Source organism: Urocitellus parryii, chromosome 1, assembly GCF_045843805.1.
Source record: "Urocitellus parryii isolate mUroPar1 chromosome 1, mUroPar1.hap1, whole genome shotgun sequence".
NCBI lineage: Eukaryota > Metazoa > Chordata > Mammalia > Rodentia > Sciuridae > Urocitellus > Urocitellus parryii.
This window is the reverse complement of record NC_135531.1, coordinates 222,219,669-222,241,711: the sequence shown is the minus strand read 5'-3', so window position 1 is coordinate 222,241,711 and position 22,043 is coordinate 222,219,669. Positions and strand designations below refer to the sequence as shown.

Sequence of the window (22,043 nt, the reverse complement as noted above, 5' to 3'; positions counted from 1 at the left end):
CAGGTACTCTGCTCAGTATACCTGTATTATCTCATTTACTCCTTGAGACTGTAGGAGATAGACATTATTTCTATTTTAAAGTGACACTGAGAGGAAGATAAATTGTCCTGGGCCACTAGTCTGATAAGTGGTAGAGCTAGAATTTAAACCAGAGCAGAATAGGCAGAAGCCTATCTGTATCCAACCATTGTGCTGTACTGGCTCCTTTGCAGTTTACCAGAATGCTATCCTAAATATAAAAACAAAGCTAAAAGCTAGAGCCATTTCAAAGCTGTCATTTGCAATTACAGGTGACATCTAGTCAGGTGATATCTAAGAAATGGGAATTTGGGCTCCACAAGCCTTCTTTGTTTCTGTTCATTTTCTCTCTTTCATTATGGTAAGTAGCTTTTGAAATAGCACTGATGGTTTAGGGGTCACATCTGTATGCATTAGTCAAGAATCTCTGCAGCCAATTATCACTAATGGACCACTTTCAGAATACCCGGATCTTTAGTCCTCCAAAAGAAGAAATCTGTTTCATTCTGAGGAGAATGTGAACCAACAACTTTTTGCACCCAAGGTTCAAGCCAGCTTTTCACACTTGTTATTGCAATTAACATGCATATGATGTACACACACACACACACACACACACACACATACACATTCACAAGTACACAATGGGACACATATACTCCATCACACTCCATCTAATAGGGGAGAAATCAAGACACAAAGAGGTTGAGTTGCTTGTCAAAGGCCAAAGGGTAGAGATTACAAAGAATTCACATTTTCCCAAGATCTCCTGATTTAACTACATTACTATCACCAAGCCAGTTACAAGTATGAGCTTCGGAGTCACAGGCCTAGTTGCTATGCAACTCTGCAACTCAGTACCCTTGTGATTGGGAGTTTCTTAAATTCTCCAAGCCTCAAGTCCTCTTCTGTAAAGATGGATGATAATAAGAGCTCTCAGGTTGTTGTGAGGATTAAATGAGAGCATCTGCCAAGCACTTAACAGTGTACAGTACACAGTAAGTGCCCTCACACCAGAAGCCGTGCTTGATGGCATGGGCCTGCCACATTGACAAGAGGAAGCAGGGGACACTGTGTATTCTTTTTAAGAATGATTTTGCCTTACCTCTGCCATCATACTTACTTTTTCTTTGTGTTCTGTAATGCTTTACTCAGCTTGATTGCCAGCTTTTGAAGCCCTTTGGCGTAGCTCATCTCTAGGTTAGCCCTGTTAGCAAAGGGATAGTCGTTAAATAGCATGTACTGGTTGGAAGTCAGCCACCGCACCCCCGCCCCCCACCAGGCTCAATGATTACATAAAGAAGAGATGACTTCCTATAAGGACCCTCTTGTCTTTAGACAAACCCTTCAGGATATGGAAAAGGATTCTATAAAGGGAGAACATTTTATTTAACCTTCTTTCACAGCAGTGTTATGAATTGAACTGTCTCTCCCCCAAAAATATTGTGTTTGCAAATGAAGATCAAGAGAATTTAAGAAACTCTCAATCACATGGGTAATGAGTTGCAGAGTTGCATAGCAACTAGGCCTGTGACTCCAAAGCTCATACTTGTAACTGGCTTGGTGATAGAACCCCAGTGTCTGGGATTGTGATCTTATTTGGAAATGGGGGTCTTTGCAAATGAAGGTCAAGATGAGGTCAACAGTGTGGGCCTCAACCCAATACAATGTGTCCTTATAAAAGGCAGAGATTTGGACACAGAGACAGACATGCACAAGGGGAGCATGACACATGAACATGAAGACAGAGATCGGGATGGTGCATCTCCAAGGCAAGGAGTGCCAAAGATTGCCAGCACACCACCCGAAGCAGGAGACACCCATGAAACAGCTTCTCCCTCATAGTCCTCAGAAGGAACCAACCTAGCTAACACCTGGATCTCCAACTTCTAGTCTGCTGTTCAAGGCACCCACCCAGTCTGTGGTAACTTGTTATAACAGCCCAAGAAAACTAACACAGCTGGTAAGAAACAGAAGTAGTACCTGGGCAGGTATGATGGCACACACCTGTAATCCCAGTGGCTGGGGAGGCTGAGGCAGGAGGATCACGAGTTCAAAGCCAGGCTCAGCAATTTAGTGAGGTCCTAAGCAACTCAGCAAGACCCTATCTCTAAATAAAATATTAAAAAGGGATGGGGATGTGGCTCAGTGGTTAAGCACTCTAGGTTTAATCCCCAGTAGCCCCCAAAAAAGATTTAAAAAAAAAGAAGTAACATTAATCAGATTAGCTCTAGATTATAATAGCTGGAAATAGAATGATACCATATGATTGAACTCACAAAGCAGTAGCTTAAAAGGAATCCTCCTGCATCAGTCTCCCAAATAGCTGGGACTACAGGCATGCACCCATATCTAGGAAAGTTGTTGTGAGGCTGACATCAGATTTTTAGAAAAGAAAACTTCTATGACTTTCTCTGCAGGACAAGGTTCAGCAAGAGGACAAGGCTGCCTCCCTCCAAAGGCAACCTCCTTGGCTCTGTTGGATCATTCTCGCCTTAAACTGATTGAACCATGGTCTATTTATCTGCCCAGCTATAGCTAACGATGAAAGGATAATCTTATTCACCTCACTTTTGACTGCAGATAAAGGAAATGTGGGGAATTACTTTTGATCTGTATTTGTTAATAGAGACCCAAAGAGGTTTTGTTGCATTTTTTCCCAGTTTTTAGTTCTTTTTTTTTTTTTAAATTATCAAATACCTTCAAAATTGTTTTGTACTTAATTTCATCTGGGAAAAACCCAGAACTCTTTAGTAACACTATCTTAATGACTATACATTTTCACACAAATTGAACTTAGTCTTGTAAACCAAGCAAAGACTGGCAGTTCTTTTATAAATAGGATCCAGAGACCTTGGAGCATTGATCTATTATAATTTTTTTAAATTCATTTCTCCTTTTTAGAACATCTCTACTTATTTTTACCACTTTTTTTTGGAAGAAAGACCATTATAGGATGTATATTAAAGCATAGGTGTACAAAACACTCATTTGGTATCAGAACTTGCCCAGGTAGGAGCTGGAGTTGTTGCTTAGTGGTAAAGCACTTGCCTAGCATGTGAGGCCCTGGGTTTGACCTTCAGCACCACATAAAAAATAAATAAAATAAAGGTATTTTGTCCATCTACAACTTTAAAAAGTTTTTTAAAAATGAAGAATTAAGGAAACTAATTTTTAAGTAATGAAGCTGGCAAATAAACATCTCATCATATTTAGAAATAGATGTCTCTGCTGTAGGAATATCCTTCAATTAATGGAGAGAGCGAGAGAGAAAGAGTGCTAGTCAGTGAGGTGGTGTTGGGTTTTGTGAGGATTAAAATGTGATAATAACCCATGCCTAGTAGGAGAACAGCGACTGGAACAATTGCTATTGACTTGGAAGGTCCCACATATTCTGATCCCCTCCCTTTATGATTTCCCTTCCCTCTCAACACCCCTTTTCTTGTTTTATTCCTGCTCAGTGGCCAGTTGCCACTCTGCCTCGGGGTCTTTGCACCCGCTGTGTCCTCTGCTGAGTACTCCTTCTACTGCATGGCCACATGGTATTCTGCTTCCTGTTATACCAAATAGGTCTGGTTCAAAAGTTATCTCCTCAGAGGCTACCCTATCTAAAAGGAGATCCTTGTCATTATTTCCTTACATTTTTATTTATGCCCTAGCACTTATCACTATCTTACATCACATTATGATCTTTTAGTGTACTTTTGTGAACACCCATAAAATGTAAATAGCTCCATGAGGCTTAAGAGTTCTTTTGTTCATTGCCGACTCTCTAGGCTAAGAACAGCACTTGGTGCATAATAGCTCCTCAGTATGTATAATGTGAATGAAGCAATGAATGAATTTCCCACCAGGTCTGGATTCTAATTCTTACTGTTCTTCACTACAAGTCTGTTCTTGCCTCACAACTTTCAAATATATCAAACTGACAAGCCAATTTATATGCATCAGAATAGTCGGAGCTGTGTTTAGCCCTAAGCAGAGTAAACTGCTTCCTAACACATAAGCCCATTCCTAGTCCCTTGTCACTAAAGGGGTTTTTAGTACTAGCATTCTATTCTTGTTTTCATTTCCAATCATAAAGCATTATGATGAATTATAGTGTTCAGCTCAGAGTGCTGGGCCCAAAACAAATCCTGAGCAAATATTAATTATTCTGATCATTATTATGTACCCAAAGGGGTCTGTAAATATTCAGAGCACCCCAAGTCTATGGAGGTATATGGTGCAGGGGGAGGAATCTACGTGGTTTTTTTTTTTTTTTTTTGTCCATTATCTCCCCCACAGAAAGTCCCAGAGAGTTCCTAAGGGCAGGTGACCTGTCAGGCACAGCCTCTTCCTCATCATAGTTCAGTTTCACTTGCTGGATGTTTTTGCAGGCTGTATGAAGTGTTCCGGAGGCTTCCAGGAATAAAAAGGACAACCACCAAAAAGAAGTGTTGCTTCCCTTTATATTGTTAATTGGATTCGCTTGGGAAAAAAAAATAGTTGGGCTTTGTCAGCAGGAAAGGGAGAGGGTCCTTGCTTGTTCAGGGGTGAGCTGGCACTTTTTTGAGTCTGGCCATTGTCCTACTGAACACTGTGGTATCTCCACTGGCTTTCCCAATCTAGGGAGGTTCAATGGCATTTCTTGGGTGGGAAGGTTTCTCTTCACATTCAAGTATCTCAGGCCTCTGTGGCAGGGCAGGCGTGTGGGTATGCAGATGGAAGTTTCCTGTGATCCTGTTCCAGGAAAAGCACGCGCTTGGTGCTGGCCTGAGGACGTGGCGCCTAGTTGTTGCTGATGCTTGACCTTGCTGTCTGCACAGGGACTAACAACATCCGGCCTCTACTGAGCACTTAAAACGTGCCGGGCACCATTCTAAGTGTCTTAGGTGTATTTCCTCATTTCATCCACCGTAACCCCACAAGGTTGGCACAGTTCCTTTACCTATTTCATGGAGGGAATGCTGGGGCCCAGAGTTAACTCCATCACTCGCCTGAGGACACGCATGAAGGAGGTGACAGAGCTGGGATTCTAACCTGGGCCCTCTGGCTGGGTACCTTTGAGTAACCACTCCATTCTCCCACCTGTGGCTGTGGGGAAGAGACCGCAGTGGGAGAACCAAGGGGGAAGTCAAACAAAAGCACTTTTTAAAATGGACTCAGTGCCTTTAATTGCAGTGTTCTGAAGCTCCACCGCTCCTGGTGGCTTAGCAGCTAGAGATCCACCTCACAGATGCCTGGGTGCAGACCGACATGTTTCCAGGACCTCTACTGAAGGCATCTGTGCAATTGGAAGGCATTTGGGCAGTGGAAAGTGGCAGTGTTGAGTCTCTGGCATAGTGGAAAAGGAGGGGACTCTGACATTAAATGTCATCAGCCTAACTCTCTGAGGCTGTCCTGAGTTGGACCCACCTCTCTGAACAGCACAGTTGTGTCCCTAGACTCTCAACTTTCCACTTATTGATGACCCCAAGGGTTTCAGAATCAACATTCAAATTAGCCAAGAAGAGTGGCTGTAACCCTCTATGCTTGCATTTTAAGCCCTAGTGACCATTTGTGGAAACTCCACTCTCTAAGTCAGAAGGTAGTGAGATAAAGCATGGCGAGTAGGGTGGGACATTGTCTTGCAGGCTTTTGGTTCTTAATGCCTTTTACCTTAACAGATACTAATGGTTCAATTCTAATCCAGAGAAAATCACTTTTATAAGAAGTGGCAAGTGAGGAGAGAGCTGTCATTTTTGTAGTCAGAAGGTTTGTCAGGGGGCAATCATTGCTATGCAGCTCTTCTGTGCCATGGTCTAGGGAAGCCACACTCACATGCTTTCAGGGTACCTGCCAAACAGAAATAGATGCCTTTGGTGCTTTCCTGAGACAGAGGCAGCAACACACACCTCCTCCGAGATTGGTTTCTTCCTAGTCCCTTGATGGAATTGCTTTATTGTGGTTACCACAGTCATAGGGAGTCCAGGGAGCAGAGCTCACCTCGAACAAGACATGGAATATTTTTTTTTCCCTCATAAAAATAATCAGGAGCAAGCTTGGATGTGTCTTGTGCTTACTTGTCTAGTTCTTTCTTATTTCTTTTCTTTCCACTTTACATCCACCATTTCTAATTTGAGTGAAGATGTCATTGGCAATTGTCTTGGCACATGTAAAATTGATGATGTGTGGCCTTTTGATGGGTAATACTAGCTCAAAATACTCAAGTGAGTTTTGAAGATTCTCAACCAGGGGAATGACATACACTGGCTTTTAATCCACTTATATTCTAATTTCTTCTCAGCATGCAAGGCAGGTCAATATATTTTCATTAGTAGTTAATAAAGACAAACCAATAAATAAGACAAAACTGTAAAGTCAAAGGCCAATATTTGACTTAGATTTTTAAAACAATTCTCCTTTTGAAAGAAAGAAGCCATGGAAAATACGTGGTTTTAGATCCAATATTTTAGATACAGCACAAATTAAACTGTAAGAATAATATAAGTGACTCATAATCAATCTTAGAGGACTTTGCTTTAATTGTAAAAAGTGGTTTAAAAAAAACACCATAATTATGCTCTGTATCTGTGAGGAACTAATTAAAATTGAGCTCAGACCTTCTTGTACTTCAAAAAAGCAGGTGGAATAAGTGGAATATCATCAAACTAAAAAGCTTCTGCCCAGCAAAGAAAATGATTAAGGGTACGAGACAAGAACCTTCAGAATGGGAGAAAATCTTGGCCAGCTACTGTAGTGTTAGGGGATTAACATCCAAAATATGAAAATAACTCAAAAAACTTAACACCAAAACAACAACAACAAACAAATAACCCAATCAACAAATGTGCAAAAGAACTAAACAGAAATTAAACTAAAAATCAAAAGAAGAAACACAAATGGCCAATAAATATATGAAAAAAATATTCAACATCTCTAGCAATCAGGGATATGGAAATTAAAACTACACTAAAATTTCATCTCATTCTAGTGAGAATGGCAATGATCAAGACTAAGAACAACAATAAATGCTGGTGAGATTGGGGCAGGGGGAAAGGTACACATGTTCGTTGTTGGTGAAACTGCAGTCTAGTATAACTATGCTGGAAAGCAGTATGGACACGCCTTACAAAACTAGGTATAGAACCATCACTGGTATTTTTGCAAAAGATCTAAAATTGGCATTCTACAGCGATATAGTCACATCAGTGTTTATAGCAACAATTCACAATGGCTAAATTATGGAATCAACCCAGATGCTTGTCAATAGATAAATGGATTAAGAAATTGTAGCATACATATAAAATAGAGTTCTACTCAGCCATTAAAAAGAATCAAATTATGGCATTTGCTAGTATATGGATGGAAATGGAGAACACCATGTTAAGTGAAAGAAGCCAACTCAGGAACTCAAAGGTCAAATGTCTTCTCTCATATGCAGAAGTTAGAGTAAAATAAAGGAAGGGGGAGAGAAGAATAGGATAACAATCAAATATAAATTAATAGATGAACAAAAGGAAGTCTAGTAGAATAGAGGAAGGAGAATGGGAGAGAGGAGGGAGCATGGGAGGGAAAGGGGAGGAAGAATGGGGGATCATGAACTAAAATTGATTTGCATGCTTGTATGAGTTCATTGGGATGAACTCAACTAGTAGGTATAATAATAAATCTCTAATAATTAACAAAAGAGCAAGTGAAAGAGCCCTCCCTTCTTTATAAATTAAGAAAGAATTTTAGAAATCTCTTCCATTGTGATATCACCCCTATTTTCTATCTCCTTCTTTGCACCAGCAATGGTTTCTGGTTTGGGGCTGGGTAGGCTGCTGTTTTCCTTTTAAGCTGTGTCAGCTATATGAATATTCCACATTGAATCTCACCATCATGTATACTGCAAGAAATTAATTAAAAAGTAACTATGGGTAAATGGCAGAAAGAGCAGTCGAGTAGAAGGAAGGGAGCAAGGGGTGGGAGAAAGGGAGAGGAAGGGGAGCAAGATAGGTTCCATGCTTGTATAATTACGTCAAAATGAATTCTACTGTCATGTATAACTAAAAGGAACCAATAAAAACAAGATAGTCACAAGCTCATCTTACGAACAGATTATTGAAAAGTTACCAGAGGCTGTTGGTGAGGTGGAGGACACAGAGCAGTGAGGGTGTGAATGAGGCCAATGGGTGCACAGTTCAAGAAGACAGGACTAAGTGCTGGTGTGCTATCACACAGTGTGGTGAGTAAGTTGACAATGACATATTCTATATTCCAAAATAGCTAGAAGAGAGGTTCTTGAAAGAAATGATAAATGTATGAGGTGGTGAATATGCTAATGACTCTGATTTGATCATCACATACTGTATACATATATCAAATCATCCCTTTGCATCCTTAAGTATGTACAATTATTATGTGTAACTAAAAAAATTAACAAATAGGGCTGGGGGGAGGTGTAGCTCAGTGGTAGAGTGCTTGCCTGCCATGCACAAGGCCCTGCGTTCAATCACTAGGACCACAAAAATAATTAATTAACAATAAAGTAATTAAAGTTAGTGATTGGCAATTGAAATAAAATTGAAGCTCTGTGATTCAAGTGGCTGAGTTCTCTGGCTAGCCCACTTTATCGTTACTGACTGCCTTGATTCTGGTTCCTGAGAATAATATAAGAAGGTGAAATGGGAGGATGAGCCGCGATGGCGCCCTTCTTGGATGTCCAGGCTGAGAGTCTCATCAAGTCTCTGCCCGCTCTCTCTGACCCAGGGAACACGTAAGAACTTCCAGTCCAACACATCTGTTCATTCCCAAGCTGAGTGTTTCTGTGTGCATGGGGCAGGGAGGAAGTCTTTTGGTGGGGGGGAGTCAGGTCAAGTGGACAGGACAGGCAGTTTTCAAAGCTTTTTATTAGCAAAACAAAATATGATACTGAACAGGAGCATATTCTATAACTGCTGGCAAAGCTGCTGTAGAGTAGCTGGGAGAGGGACTGAGGAAGGAGAGAGTCTGCCCACCTAGCCTCCTCCTTTCCCCCCAAAATAGGTGCTGAGGGCTCCTCACAGATCCCTTGAGCCACAGGGCTTTAAAGCCCCTGGGCTTGATGACCACTGAGGTCCCTGCTCCTGGAGGACCCTATGATTCTGTGAACACTGTACAAGACCCCCTGATCATGTTGGAACCCCCATAGCAGTGCCTGAAACTGCCTGCCCACTTGGAAGAGGCCTGTGCACTGAGCCTGGGTTAGGCTGGATAAGGAGCCTAATGCCTCACCTTTGCCATGACCTTATCTACAAAACAGGAATGGATAAGAGTATGCATATGCCACTTTGGGTAGTGAGGACTAAAGTAAAGAGATCAAGTACAAGACCCTTCGAATACAGTGCCAGGGCTGTGAATGATCTCTTCCATGATTTCATTTTTTTTCTAACTTTTATTCAAAATAATAGGCTACGTACAGTTTGATGTCAGTGAATGGCTCTGACTTAACCATTTATTGCTCCTAAGAAGTGGCCTAACTTTAACTTCTTGAAAGTTATGAGTGACTAAAGGCACAGAGCAGCTCAGACGTTAACACATTCTTTCACTCAGCAAACATCTACTGAACATCCACTCTGTGCCAGGACCCTGCTAGTCACATGGGACACAAAGATCCTCAAGGAGTTCAGCTTCCAAGGGGAGAGGAAGAGAAGGGAACAAAGAATAATAAGAGTGTAGGACAGTTAAAGATAGAGCAGAGGTAAATGCTCACTGTGCACATAGAAATAGGGGACACTTTTTCAGACTAGGAACTAGAGTCAAGGCCTTCCACAGTGGGACAACTGGGTCATGAAGAATGGAGTCAGCCAATGAAGGTGAAGATGTATGGATCAGGCGGGTGACACCGCCTGTGCTAATATAGGCACCTGCCTGTGGTATCAGTGGAGGGACTCAGAGTAGGGAGGAGGAGATCGCAGGTAGTTCAGTGAGGAGGAGGGGATCGGGGATCATGGGGAGATAGGGGATCGGGGATCATGGGGAGATAGGGAGAGACGCGATAAAAGGCAGAGCTCAAATCTCACATGTCCTTTGTAAAATGCCACGAGAGCTGAATTTTATCCTGAAAGTCACAGGAGTCTTTGAAAGGTCTTCAATGGGGTCCTGGTCACAGAGTAGAAGATACATAGAGACAGGGATAGAATACCAGTCAGCCAGCCCACAAATTGAGGGAACTCTGCCTGGATTAGGAAAAGAAAAAGCCCTCTGATGGCACAGAGCAGGGTGAGAGTGGATTCAACTTTTGCCTCCGCTTATTGTGCTCAACCAGGTGCTTTGTGTAGCATACAGACCACACAGCTGCAGGACAGTAACTCAGTCCTGCAGTCATAAGACTGGCTTGCAAAAATTTTTCCAGAACAACGAAGAAAGCCATAAAATCCAAAGAAAACTATAGATGTAAAGGAGGTTTAGAAGAGAGAAATACGAAATCATGGTCACAAATTAAGACAGAAGGAATCATGGGAAGGAGTGGCCCCTGGGGGCTGGGCTTGACTGAGTAGGCTGTGGTCCTAGTAATCATGGTAAAATATCTAAAAGGAATGCCTCCTTTGGAGAAAAATTTATGAACTCTGTTTGGCTAGGCTAACTTTGAGATTCCATGACACACTGAGGAGAAAGGGAGCATTCCATCTAATGTTGAAGGTATGTCTTGAAGTCCATCCAGACACGTTGCCTAGCAATGTCCATCTGGAAGTTATCCATATGTAAGGGAGCTGAGGTGGTGGGAATTAGAGCACCCAGGACAATGAGTTGGGTAGAAAAGGTGAGATTTATCAAAGAAGTTATTTGGGCTTTTTAATGTCTTTGGTAACAGGGTCTGCAATGGTTTGTGGATGGAATAAATGGTCAAGTACACCCCCTTATTTTTTCTTTTTTCTAATGTCCACAGCAATGATTCTTGCCATTTGGAAATCTGATCTTCAGCTTCCTTTCAGAGGAACAATTGATTTTCCCATCAAAGCCTGTTTAAACATTAGCTATGAGGGTTAAGGGAGCCAAACATAGTTTCTGGGAATGTGTCTTTGTCTCCTTAAATCTGATCTGTAATTGTATTACAGTGAACTCTTAAGGACCTTGGCATTAGGCATGGTAGAAGCTGTTGTGTGTCTCTGGCCAAATCTGAGTTTGCTACTGCAAAACAAAAGGGAAACCCAAGTAATTTCTTGGATAAAAGAAGCTAAGCATAACCGGGAATAGCAGAATAGCCAAGAAAAATGGGGTTTCAATAACAATTGCACTTTTCTATCACCTTTAGTTAGAATGAATGCCAGAAGGTAGCTGAGTGTAGAGAGAAAACAGTATCTGCACTTCCAACTCCAATGTGTGATGCTGCCTCTCACTTCTCTATCCTAATTCAGAACTCTGCCCACCAGAACCACATTCAACAGACTCGTAGGTAAAGTGTTCGGAAATGTAAATCTCCAAGGACAATATAGATCTTGTTCTAATAATGTCTGAATAGTAATAATAAAATACAATCCCTTAATAATCTTTTACATAATTATTCATTCATCTACAAATACTTACTAAATGCATTTTCTGTGCAAAGAAGCTCCAATGGGCTACTTCCTAATATCTTCCAATATGCTGGCCACTGGATTTGCTGTCATGATTTTCTCTCGTGTCTAAGAGAACTATTTTACTTGTCTTATGGTGTTTCCCATTATTGTTCCAAAACCCTAAGAAACAGGATAGCTTCTTTCAAAGACTATTGGCTTTCCGTGTATTTATCTAATGTAAGGGAAATGTATCATTGACTTATTTGTAATACACCCCACACACCCAACAGGAAGTAAACCCTGGGCTTGTTTCTTGACAGCTGGAAGGAACTCACCTTTTATCTTATTTATGACTAAGGAAGTCATTTCTGAATCGCAGAACGGGGAGTAAAGGTGATGTAATACCTGCTATGCTATGACCGGTCAACCTTGTTGTTGACTAAGTTATTATGTGGGGTTAGTTTAAGTACAACAGGCAGAGGGAGATACCAGAATCACACCACTTCTGTGGGAGAGAAATGATCTAATCCTGGGAGATGAACTCTGTCTTTGCCAACTGACATGGAGGAATACGGTCTAAAAATACACAGTGTGCCACATGTCCACAAACTAATGGTGTTTGAGCTCATTAGAAAAGAGTTCTCCAAAAGTACCATCTTCTTCCATGTAGACAAACATCCCTCAGGTTAACTATGTAATCAACAGCTGAGCAAGGAGAGGAAACTCGACAGCTCAGGTCCAGGGGATACTGAAAATGTACATTTATCGGGAATCTGTAGAGAGCACCTCAAAAGTGGCATCTCAGTAAATGATTCGGTTGTACCAAGTTAGTGTCACAAAAGGCGTAGAAAAGCATCAATTGCAAAACAATCTAGAGCCGGCATATTTGTCCCTTGCCTCTGTCCTCACAGCTCTCTCTGAGGTTTTGGACTCTTGGATACCAAAAAAAAAAACAAAAAAAAAAACAAAAACAAAAACAGATGATGGCAATCCAGGTCACAGGAACAGCTAATCTGCTTTCAGATTCTCTCTGATCTGCAGGAGGCAGATGCTGTCTAACCTAAGTAATGAGTTGAATTTATAGAAGAGTTAACTGGTCTTGTTTTAAACAATTTCCTTTGAGACTGATAAAAATGTTTTCTTACAAAAGAAATACCTCCCCAGATGGGTTCTCCCCTCTTCCCTTTCAGGGACCAAAGTAGTTGGACTGTTAGGATGGAAATAATCCCATATTTTAAAAAATTTTTCCTTTTGATTCCATTTGACAAGCCTGATTTTTCTTTAATAAAAGCCCATTTGAGTGCTTGAAGTCTTTCTTTGGCCTCATTCTTTGGTTCTGATAGAGTGCATGCTCTTTTTTGGTCTTGACCCACTAATACAGAAAGTAATTAACCCACAGCTTCTTTAACTTTTGGTACATATACAATATTTTAAGATTGAAAAAGTTTACCTTAAAAAATAAGCAATCTCTTCTAAAAGATCTCTTTAGAATTGCTTATTATAGAACTGCCTAGAGGTGGGGAAAAGGCCTGGAAACCACTTATGAGCCAACTTAGTCCCTGGGTTCTCAACGTTAAGCAGTAACCCTTTGTTACTTTTTTGACTTAGTTCAGTGTGTTCTCTTCTGCACAGTGAACAGCTCGCTACTTGATCATGCCTAGTATTAGGAGAAAATGGTACCGAAAATGATGACTTTCATCCCTCCATCCATTCATTCATCTGATAATTTACCAAAGAAATCGGAGACAGGCTCCAAGAATTCATCTTACAAAAACAGTGAGACACAGCTTTTGCCCTTTTAGGGGAGGCAAAGAATGCAATCTCATCATTGCCATCAGAGTGAAAAGTACAATATAGACATCAGACACAACAGTGGGCCCCTGAAGAGGTGATAAACTCAGTCTGAGGAATCCGAGGAGACTCGACTGAGCCTTCCTAACCAGAATTCCCTCCTGTTGTTCCTTGATTTTTATGGTGTCCAGTCAATAAATGCCCAGTCGAGGAGAATCATTCTTCAAACCAATCTCTCCAGTACCAAACTATCACACTGTGTTCTGGAAAGCAGGACAGTAAACACTCTTCTGGTCCTATCTCTTGCTGCAACTACAGAGGAAGAATTGTTCATCCCAAATGTGCATTCTGTACCTTTGCTGAAGAACAGATGTGACCTGCTTGCAGAAATTCTCTCCATTTTGAGAAAACTCCTTTAGGCTCTTGTATACCTTATTATACTGAAAAAGAGAAAAGATGAACAGGAGGATGATGAGTTCTTCCAAAGATAGAGCACCCATAAATTCAGAACGCTAATGACACGTGCCATGTAATTGATTGTGTAGCTACAGGAATGAGTTCTTAAAGTAAAGATTAAATCTCCTCTTCTGGAGAACTTTTAAAAAACAAATTTTGTTTCTCTGTTTCTCCCCTAGGCCAAGTGCAAACAATTCATCAGTGGGGTACACTTGAGTTGGTTTCCTGTTACCCTCATTGTTTTCAAGAAGGTCAAAAATACATTCTGGAGGACACTACATGATCATTTTGTGCCCTCTCCCCCCAAACTCCAAAATATTCCTGGGCTTACAAGCAAAGGATGCAAAAGATGAACAGCTAAAGTGAGGGTTTTTTTTTTTTTTGTTGTTGTTGTTGTTGTTGTTTTTTTTGGCTAAGATATAAAAATGTAAGTGAATAACTTTTTAATAAAATTTTGGCCTAGTTCCCTCTATGGCCCCTATATCTTATTTTACTTTAGTAATAAGAATGTTATAGTAATGAGTAAAATAAATAATTTTATTTGAACCAAACCCTTGTAAATTTGTAAGTAAACTTTCATAAATTCATTCCTATATGAATTAAGCCTGCAGACACAAGAATTTCAAATAAGGTTCTGCCATTTTTTTCAACTCCACAATGTGATTCTGAATATTTTATTTGTAAGTGCAGACATTGATGACAACACATTTGTGGTGCCCAAACAGAGAGGGTAAATATCAGTTGACCCTGCAGCTTATTTGACACAAAACAGGTGAATTAGATGATGGAATGCCTCTAACACACTCTTCTATACTCTCTACCCAGGAGGTGCCATTGCAGATTGTGTTTTTCAGAATGATTTTATGTAAGAGGCTGCAATTCTGTGTGGATAGAGTACTGTGCTGTGGCTCTTGGCTCATATAATGAGCCAGCCTCTTTCAGGGCTCACATGCCTGCAGCATTCAGATGAGCCCCATATTAAAAAGGGAAAGGGAAGGAAATTCACAGTTACTGAGATCCTTGTCAATGGCAGGCAATCACATGCAGGATACCCTCAGGGCCCAGAAGCCTTGGCACAAATATACCTAGCATATGGACTAGCAGAGTATCAAACAGATGCTGCAGAGGAGGAAAGAACCCCCAAAATGACCCGATTTAAGTCTCTATATAGAGGTATGTAACAAACCAATACAGTCTTATAGATCCTAAGTCCTTTTATCTATATCTGCATCTATCTATCTATCTATCTATTAATTATAACTTTCCCCAAAATTTAATACAGAAAGCTATGATAATATTTAGAAGATACACGGTACAGGTTGAGCATCCAAATTGGAAAATCTGAAACCCAAAATACTTTAAAAATCCAAACTTTTGGAGTTCTAACCCAATGCCACAAATGGAAAATTCCACAGGTGACCTCATGTGACAGGTTGTAGTCAAAACACAGAGGCAGTAAAATTACTGAATAAAGTTACCTTTAGGTTATATGTATGAGGTGTGTATGAAACATAAAAGAATTTCCTGTATAGACTTGGGTCTCCTCCCCAAGATTCTCTTATTATGCATATGCAAATATTCCAAAATCTGAAAAAAAAAATCTAAAACACTCTGGTCTGGAGCATTTTGGACAAGAAATACTCCACCTAGAGTAGCAAATAGCTCCATTGAAACAAAGACAGTGGTGAGGGCAGAAAAACGTGTATAGGGAATTTATTTGCCTCAGGCAGGGACTGCAAACTCATGCACCTGCAGGTTCCAGTTAGGCACCTGAATGCCTACCGGCTAGGGCAGGGCCCCTGAGCTGCAGCCACAGCTATCTGAACAGCTCTGGGCCATCACTGTCCCACGGAAATGAGAACTAGGATAGCCAGATCTGTCAGTATGTTAAAAAAAAAAAACTGAAGTCCAGACTTTCATCTGAAATGAGATTTTTAAAAAAAATTGCAACAAACAATTCACAAATGTAAAAACTATCTGCAGTGCAAGCAAAACATATGTGTAATGGGGTTCTGATTTGTAGCTTCTGTCATGGAGTGGGAATGGTTCTCCTCAGAGGATTATGAGAGAAAATCACAAGTTGGTAACCAAACTTTCTGACTTTTCTTTCCAATTAAACTAACCTGCCCTCTACGTTTGACATGATATTATGAAGGCTTTTTCCTCCCTTTCCAGATACACTGGGAAAGTACTTCCAGGTATATTGGGAAAGTTTTGGTGCTTTTTAAATTTTTGAGAACTCCACAAGAAAGAAAATCAGTCAAGATTTTGTTTACTCTTACATGACCTAAACCTTTTTACTAAATTCCTCCGTAAGTCTTCATTTTCTTCCTGTAACATGTAAGATGATCCCACAAAACATGTTGAAGCCAGGAGAAGAGAGTACGTAAGTGTTCAGCAGGGTATATACTCCAGGATGAAGTCATTTCTCAGCCCCCTTCACTCAGAAGTGTACAGCTGTTGACTAAATGTGGTCCAAGAAGATGTGGGAGAAATGAGACCTAGGATAGCCAGATCTGTCAGTATGTTCAGCGAAGGACCTTTCTTCCTCTTTCCTGTTTCCTGGGCTTCAAAACAATGGGCCATGTCATAAAGCAGTGTTGAGATTGAACATCATGGGCTAAGATCATAGATCAGAAGAGAGAATGAGCCTGTGTCCCTGATGACTGTGGAGTCCAATGCACAAGCCCTTAACTCTCTACTTTGGGACTTATTTTCCTGTGTGAGAGAAATACAAGCTATTTTAAAAGTCATTCTTATTTAGGGGTTTTCTATTATGCGGCTTAACATAGCTGTAACTCAGTCTTTTAGCTTTTGATTCTAAATTATGAAACATTTCGGTTTCATAAAATAAAAATGATGTAGAAAGTAATGGTTCCTATTATGTTTTCTGCTTAAGTTATAAAAATATTAACATTTTCCTTCTGCTTTCTCTTTGAGCAAGTATTTCTTATTTTTTTAAAAATAATTTCTTTGGCTATTCTTGGGCATTTGTTATTCCATATAAACATTTACCTAATTACAATTGAAAAAAAAAGCCCATTGGGATCCTAATTGGAATTGTATTACGTTTATATATCAATTAGGGAAATAGACTTTTTAAATAGTATTTTGACTTCCCCACCAAGAACATAGTCTTTCAATTTGTTCAAATCTTATTTCATGTTCAATAAACTTTAATGATTTTCTTTACAGACCCTGTGACTTTCTTATTTGATTTATTTAGAAATGCCTTCCCAGTATTAGGCTGTATATTTTTATGGATCCTGCTGGCTTTTTCTTTTTCTAGCCACAGCAAAGCAGAAGCAAAGGCCTAGCAAAGAAACCATGGAGCCATGGACAAGAGAGAGAGAGATGTGGATTCATGCTTGAAGAGTGAGTTTTTCTGCTCTCAAATACTATATAAGACTGGGGCTAGGGCTGGGGTTGGGGGGAACACAGTGGGGAGATCGATTAGAGGGATGCAAGACCTTCAGAGGGGGAAAGGGAAAGAGCCCCCATCAGGAGAACTCAGAGTGGAAGGAATCCCAAGATAAAACAGCCTAAGAAAAGATCCACAGGTCCATGTCACCTAAGGACAGCTGTTCGTAACAGCCCCGGGGAGAGGATAGGGAGCCTTGGTCATCACATGTGAGGATGGGGACATGTAGGGCAAACCTTGTCTATAACTAAAGAAAAAATGAATAAAGCAGTTAAGAATCCTCTATGCTGTGGCTGCAGGGGTGCTGCCTTTCCCAAACATACCAAGCAAGCTGCCAGGCCATCCTAAATGTTTATAAACCAGTTGCCTTCAGGGGTGGTGGGGTAGCCTGTGGCAAAGCAAAGAGTGGTCTGTATCCCCAAAGGCATTCACATTCAGTTTTCTAAAGTATGGGGTGCACAAACAAAGCTTGGTTTACCATTGGCCCTTGGGCTGCCAGGTATAGATTTTGAAGGATGATCTTTTGTCATTCAATAGATCAGTACTTTCTAACTTTTTTTACATCATAGCATATACAGAAATTTTTTTAATTGGAAAAGGTGGAAAATTGGGCAAGGTTGTTTTCAGCAGAGAAACCATCCATGGCTTCACCCTCTCAGCCATACTCTGCCAATTCAAAGAGCTGAGGGGATTACCTGAATTCTGGTGTACCCAGGTATACACAAGCCAGGAAGATTTTCAATACATTACGTTGTTGTTAACTTAGTCATCAGATAAGAAAGGGATGTCCTGTTTATAACAGCAATGGAGAGAATCTTTACCTTTGACCCTATGTGCAATGTGTGGGAAAGTCCCCAACAAACCCTGATCCAGATTGTGATAAAAGTGACATCAATAACTAAAAGAGTTGTTAAGAACACTTTCATTTTCTCAGCAGAATTCCTTATTTAGAATGAACATTTCTGTACCTTTCATCATGTACCATCTACTCAGACTTGAAGCAGAAAATCTGGGAAATTATCTGCTTTGAGGGGATGAAAACTCTTGCTTTGACTTGGGCTCCCCTTCTCCTATCACCCTTTTCCATCCCACCCCTCTCTGAAGGCGTTCTATGAAGTATAGATTGGAAACCACTAGAGTCCACTTATTTATAGTCAGGGCCCAAAGAACTGAAGATAATCTCATTAGATAAGGACAGAACTGGGATTAGAAATGTGAATGAGCAAATCAATTAGAGAACCCATCAGAATCAAATATTTTTATAAATGACTAATCAGTATAATCAACTAAGTTTACTTAGAGTGCTGGTCCTGGTTATCAGCAGTACAGATGGCCTCTTAATGTCATCAACCAGCACGAGAAGGCTACTCCCATCAAGCTTCTGAACACCAAATCCCCTTTTAAATATGCACTCCAGGAAAAAAATCTAATATAAATTTTATATATATCTCCATGCTGCATGTTTTATATTTTATATTTCATGCTGCATCCATTAATTAGTAGGAAAGAAATGTATGAGTTTTTTTCCCCTGATAAAAGGATTTCAGGCTGGTGATAAAACATTAGGAACATTTCTAAGGCCCTAAAAGAATATCTTCCCGTAGAAAACTGGTCTACATTGACATCTACTATTCAGTCATTAAGAAAAAGTTTCTGCCCAGCACTTGTGAGCAAATTGTGTTGCATAAATATTGCCATTACAAAAAAAAATGGCTTTAATACAAACCCTTTATCTGTCTCTCCACAGGTTTTTTTTTCTTACCAAAATACATGAATGATGACTACAATCCTTTGCTTCCAATGCCACTAATTTTAGCTTTTCAGTACCATTTATTAATGATTAATTTAGGCAATCAGCACATGAATAATTAGATGGAGGACTTGTAAAAAATATGCAATGTCTATATGGAGTTTGGCCTAGCTGTTTTTTTCTAGATTTGCACAGTTTGAATGATAAAGAAGGGCAAATTCAGTTATTCTAGAAAACTATTTTTATTCTAGATGTTCGTATGGAAGTATTTGCCGGTTGATAATGCTGATCTTTGGTGTTAAAGAAACCGTGATATTCCACTTACATTTAATTAATTAAGCTTTTTCTAGATGCCTTTCCCATGCCAGGCACAAAATGTGAATGCTGATTCATTGGGGGAAATATTTCAAAACACTACCCCTCTACTTTATTAGCCATCTGTGTGATATTTGGAATCCCTGTGGTTGGCTATCAAGAGCATGCGATATAATCCTCTTATTTTATAGATGACAAAACAGGGGCCTAAGAAATGTGAAACAGCATGTTACTCATCTACTGAGGCATGCTGGGGTTACCAGGGGCCACATGACAGCCATGCTAAACTCAACCTTCCTTCTCTATCTCTGCGGTGGATCGGAATCCCTCAGGAGCCATGGACCATGCGCTAGCAGCTTCTGAGTTAGCTCCAGTGATCTAGGCTGAGCCGCCAAGATGGGCAGCTCAGGCTGGCATCTGAGCCTGGTCACCAACCTGAGGGACAGCCTGGTCCCAGGACAGAGGCTGCCTGTGTGGAGACCAGAGTCTTGCTTTGACAGCCCTACCTGGAAACTATATTAGTGCGTCTAAAGCAAGAAGCGGGCTACAGCTTGTTGTCTGGGGATAATTTGATCCTATTTCCTTGCACATGGATTTGAAGATGATTTCACTTGACATATTTTTAGGTTTAGAAGCTAAGCTCAGAGGATCAAGGCCCAGAGCCAATTCTTTTTCTTTTCAAAAGCAGAACTTTAAAAAATTTTCTTTAAATAAGTTCTGACACTCTCAAGATCAGTTAAAAGCCCTACCCTGCATTTAGTCAATCTTTGTACTACCCTGGTGACAATAATTTCAAAATAAATGCTGACCTGGCTCTTTCAAGCTGATTGTTTGTGTGTGTGTGTGTGTGTGTGTGTGTGTGTGTGTGTGTGTGGTGGTAGGGATTGAATCCAGGGCCTTGTGCATGCAAGGCAAGCACTCTACCAACTGAGCTATATCCCCAGCCCCTCAGAATAATATTTTTAAATGCATAAAATAAAATAACAGGATGACAAAGAAAACGAAACTATATTGATTTATAAAAACATTTTTTAAGATTGTGATATGTGCACTTTTTTTATTAGAATACTAAATTAACAAGTCTAAAGAGTTACCAAATTTCCAAACAAGGCTGAGAATATAGCTGCAACAAATGTAATGTTATAGAAAAATATCTGTGACTTTGGTTACACAGTCGCAGACCCTGGTAGTAGTTTTGAGGATTGTTGTTTATATCTAGAATTGAAGGAAATTCAATTCTACATTTCAGTTAGCAAACAGTACAAATACAGATTTTTTCCCCCATGTAAGTCCATGTAGCCCACTGAGATCCATACAGGAATTCACTAGTGTACACAAAGTTAAGAACTATAGCTAAGACAATGAATTGTGTTCCGTGTAACTCTAGGGACTCATGGGATAGGGCATCTTGCAGGTGGTTAAACTTTTGGGTTCTTTTATAACTACGTAAATCTTTCATGAAGTGTCCATTTGTAGTCTGTTCCCTTGTTTATTATGTTCCCAAACCGTGGCCTCATCTTCACAGAGCATTGTTCCCCAAGTACAAGCTGGAATTGTATCAGGAAATCAACTCGAACACTTGATGAAGATGAAACAATTGCAAATAAATAAATATGCTCTGCCTTTAGAGGGTTTAGAAACCTAGGCTGAAGGGATATCCGCCCCCTCTTGACTCCCGGATACTTTTGGTGGCAATGGGCCCACAGAGATGACCTTCAGAGTTGTGGATAAGGACAAGAGTCCTTGGCACAATGGCTCAGAAGAGGGCAAAGAACTATTCAGGACCCCAGGGAGTGGAGCTTTAAATGGGCACAAAGGCAAGGGATGTCTTGAGAGCTGCTTAAAAGAAAACATTTCTCCCAGGTCCTGACCTGAAGACCATCACCGCCCACCAAAATGAAGCCAGTTTCTTTTTCTTTTAAAAAACTTGATAGAGTGGAACCAACCTAGATGCCCTTCTAGGGATAAAGAAAATGTGGTATACATACACAATGGAATAGTATTCAGCATTAAAAGAGAATAAAAGCATGGAATTTGCAGGTAAATGGAAGGAGTTGGAGAATATAATGCTAAGTGAAGTTAGCCAATCCCAAAAAACCAAATGCCGAATGTCTTCTCTGATTTAAGGCTGCTGATTCATAATAGGGCTCGGGGCAGGGGGGTGGTGGGCATGGGAGTATTAGATGAACTCTAGATAGGGCAAAGGGGAGGGAAGAGAGGGGAGGGGGCATGGGGGTAGGAAAGATGGTGGAATGAGATGGACATCATTACCCTAAATACATGTAGGAAGACATGAATGGTGTGACTCTGTATAACAACCAAAGATAAGAAAAATTGTGCTCTATATGTGTAATATGAATTGTAATGCATTTTGCTATCATGTATAACAAATTAAAATTTAAAAATTAAATTAAAAAAAACTTGATAGAACCTAGCCTCAATTACCCTCTCTTCTATTACATTCTCCTCTTGGCACTGGGCATTAACTTTCTTACTTGATTCTAGTGCCACATTTCTGCCTGCATTTATCATCTCTGTCCCTACCATCCTTGTACAATACAAAACATCCTCTGGTACCAGTGCTGAGACACGAGAGATTTTAACAGTTTAGGGAGAGAGCAAACCCATGGAGAAGAAAATAAACAAATGATAAATGACTTCTAGAAAAATTATCCATAATTACCAATGGAGAGGAGATTCAGACTGAGGTAAAAAAATGGGGAAAGTTTCACTTTTAACATCTCTATGCAACTATACTGTTGGAATAGGTTTTTACATTAAAAATGTCTTATTTTCATATTTAAAAACT

The 22,043-nt window shown here is 40.2% G+C and overlaps 1 protein-coding gene across 4 annotated transcripts in view; it reads right to left on the bottom strand.

Moving 5' to 3' along the window:
- The window catches only part of Nostrin (nitric oxide synthase trafficking), a 56,893-nt gene that overhangs the window by 33,740 nt on the left and 1,110 nt on the right, over positions 1–22,043 (bottom strand). Inside the window, exons 2-3 of one of the 4 annotated variants that reach the window (XM_026389553.2) lie at positions 13,647–13,732; positions 1,142–1,225 (exon numbers count right to left, since the gene is read on the bottom strand). In XM_026389553.2, coding sequence (XP_026245338.2) covers positions 1,142–1,225; positions 13,647–13,732 — 170 coding nt within the window. Of the gene's footprint in view, positions 1–1,141; positions 1,226–2,025; positions 2,047–11,529; positions 11,601–13,646; positions 13,733–22,043 lie in introns of those variants that run through there. The other 3 variants (XM_026389555.2, XM_077798701.1, XM_026389554.2) reach the window with 3 other exon arrangements.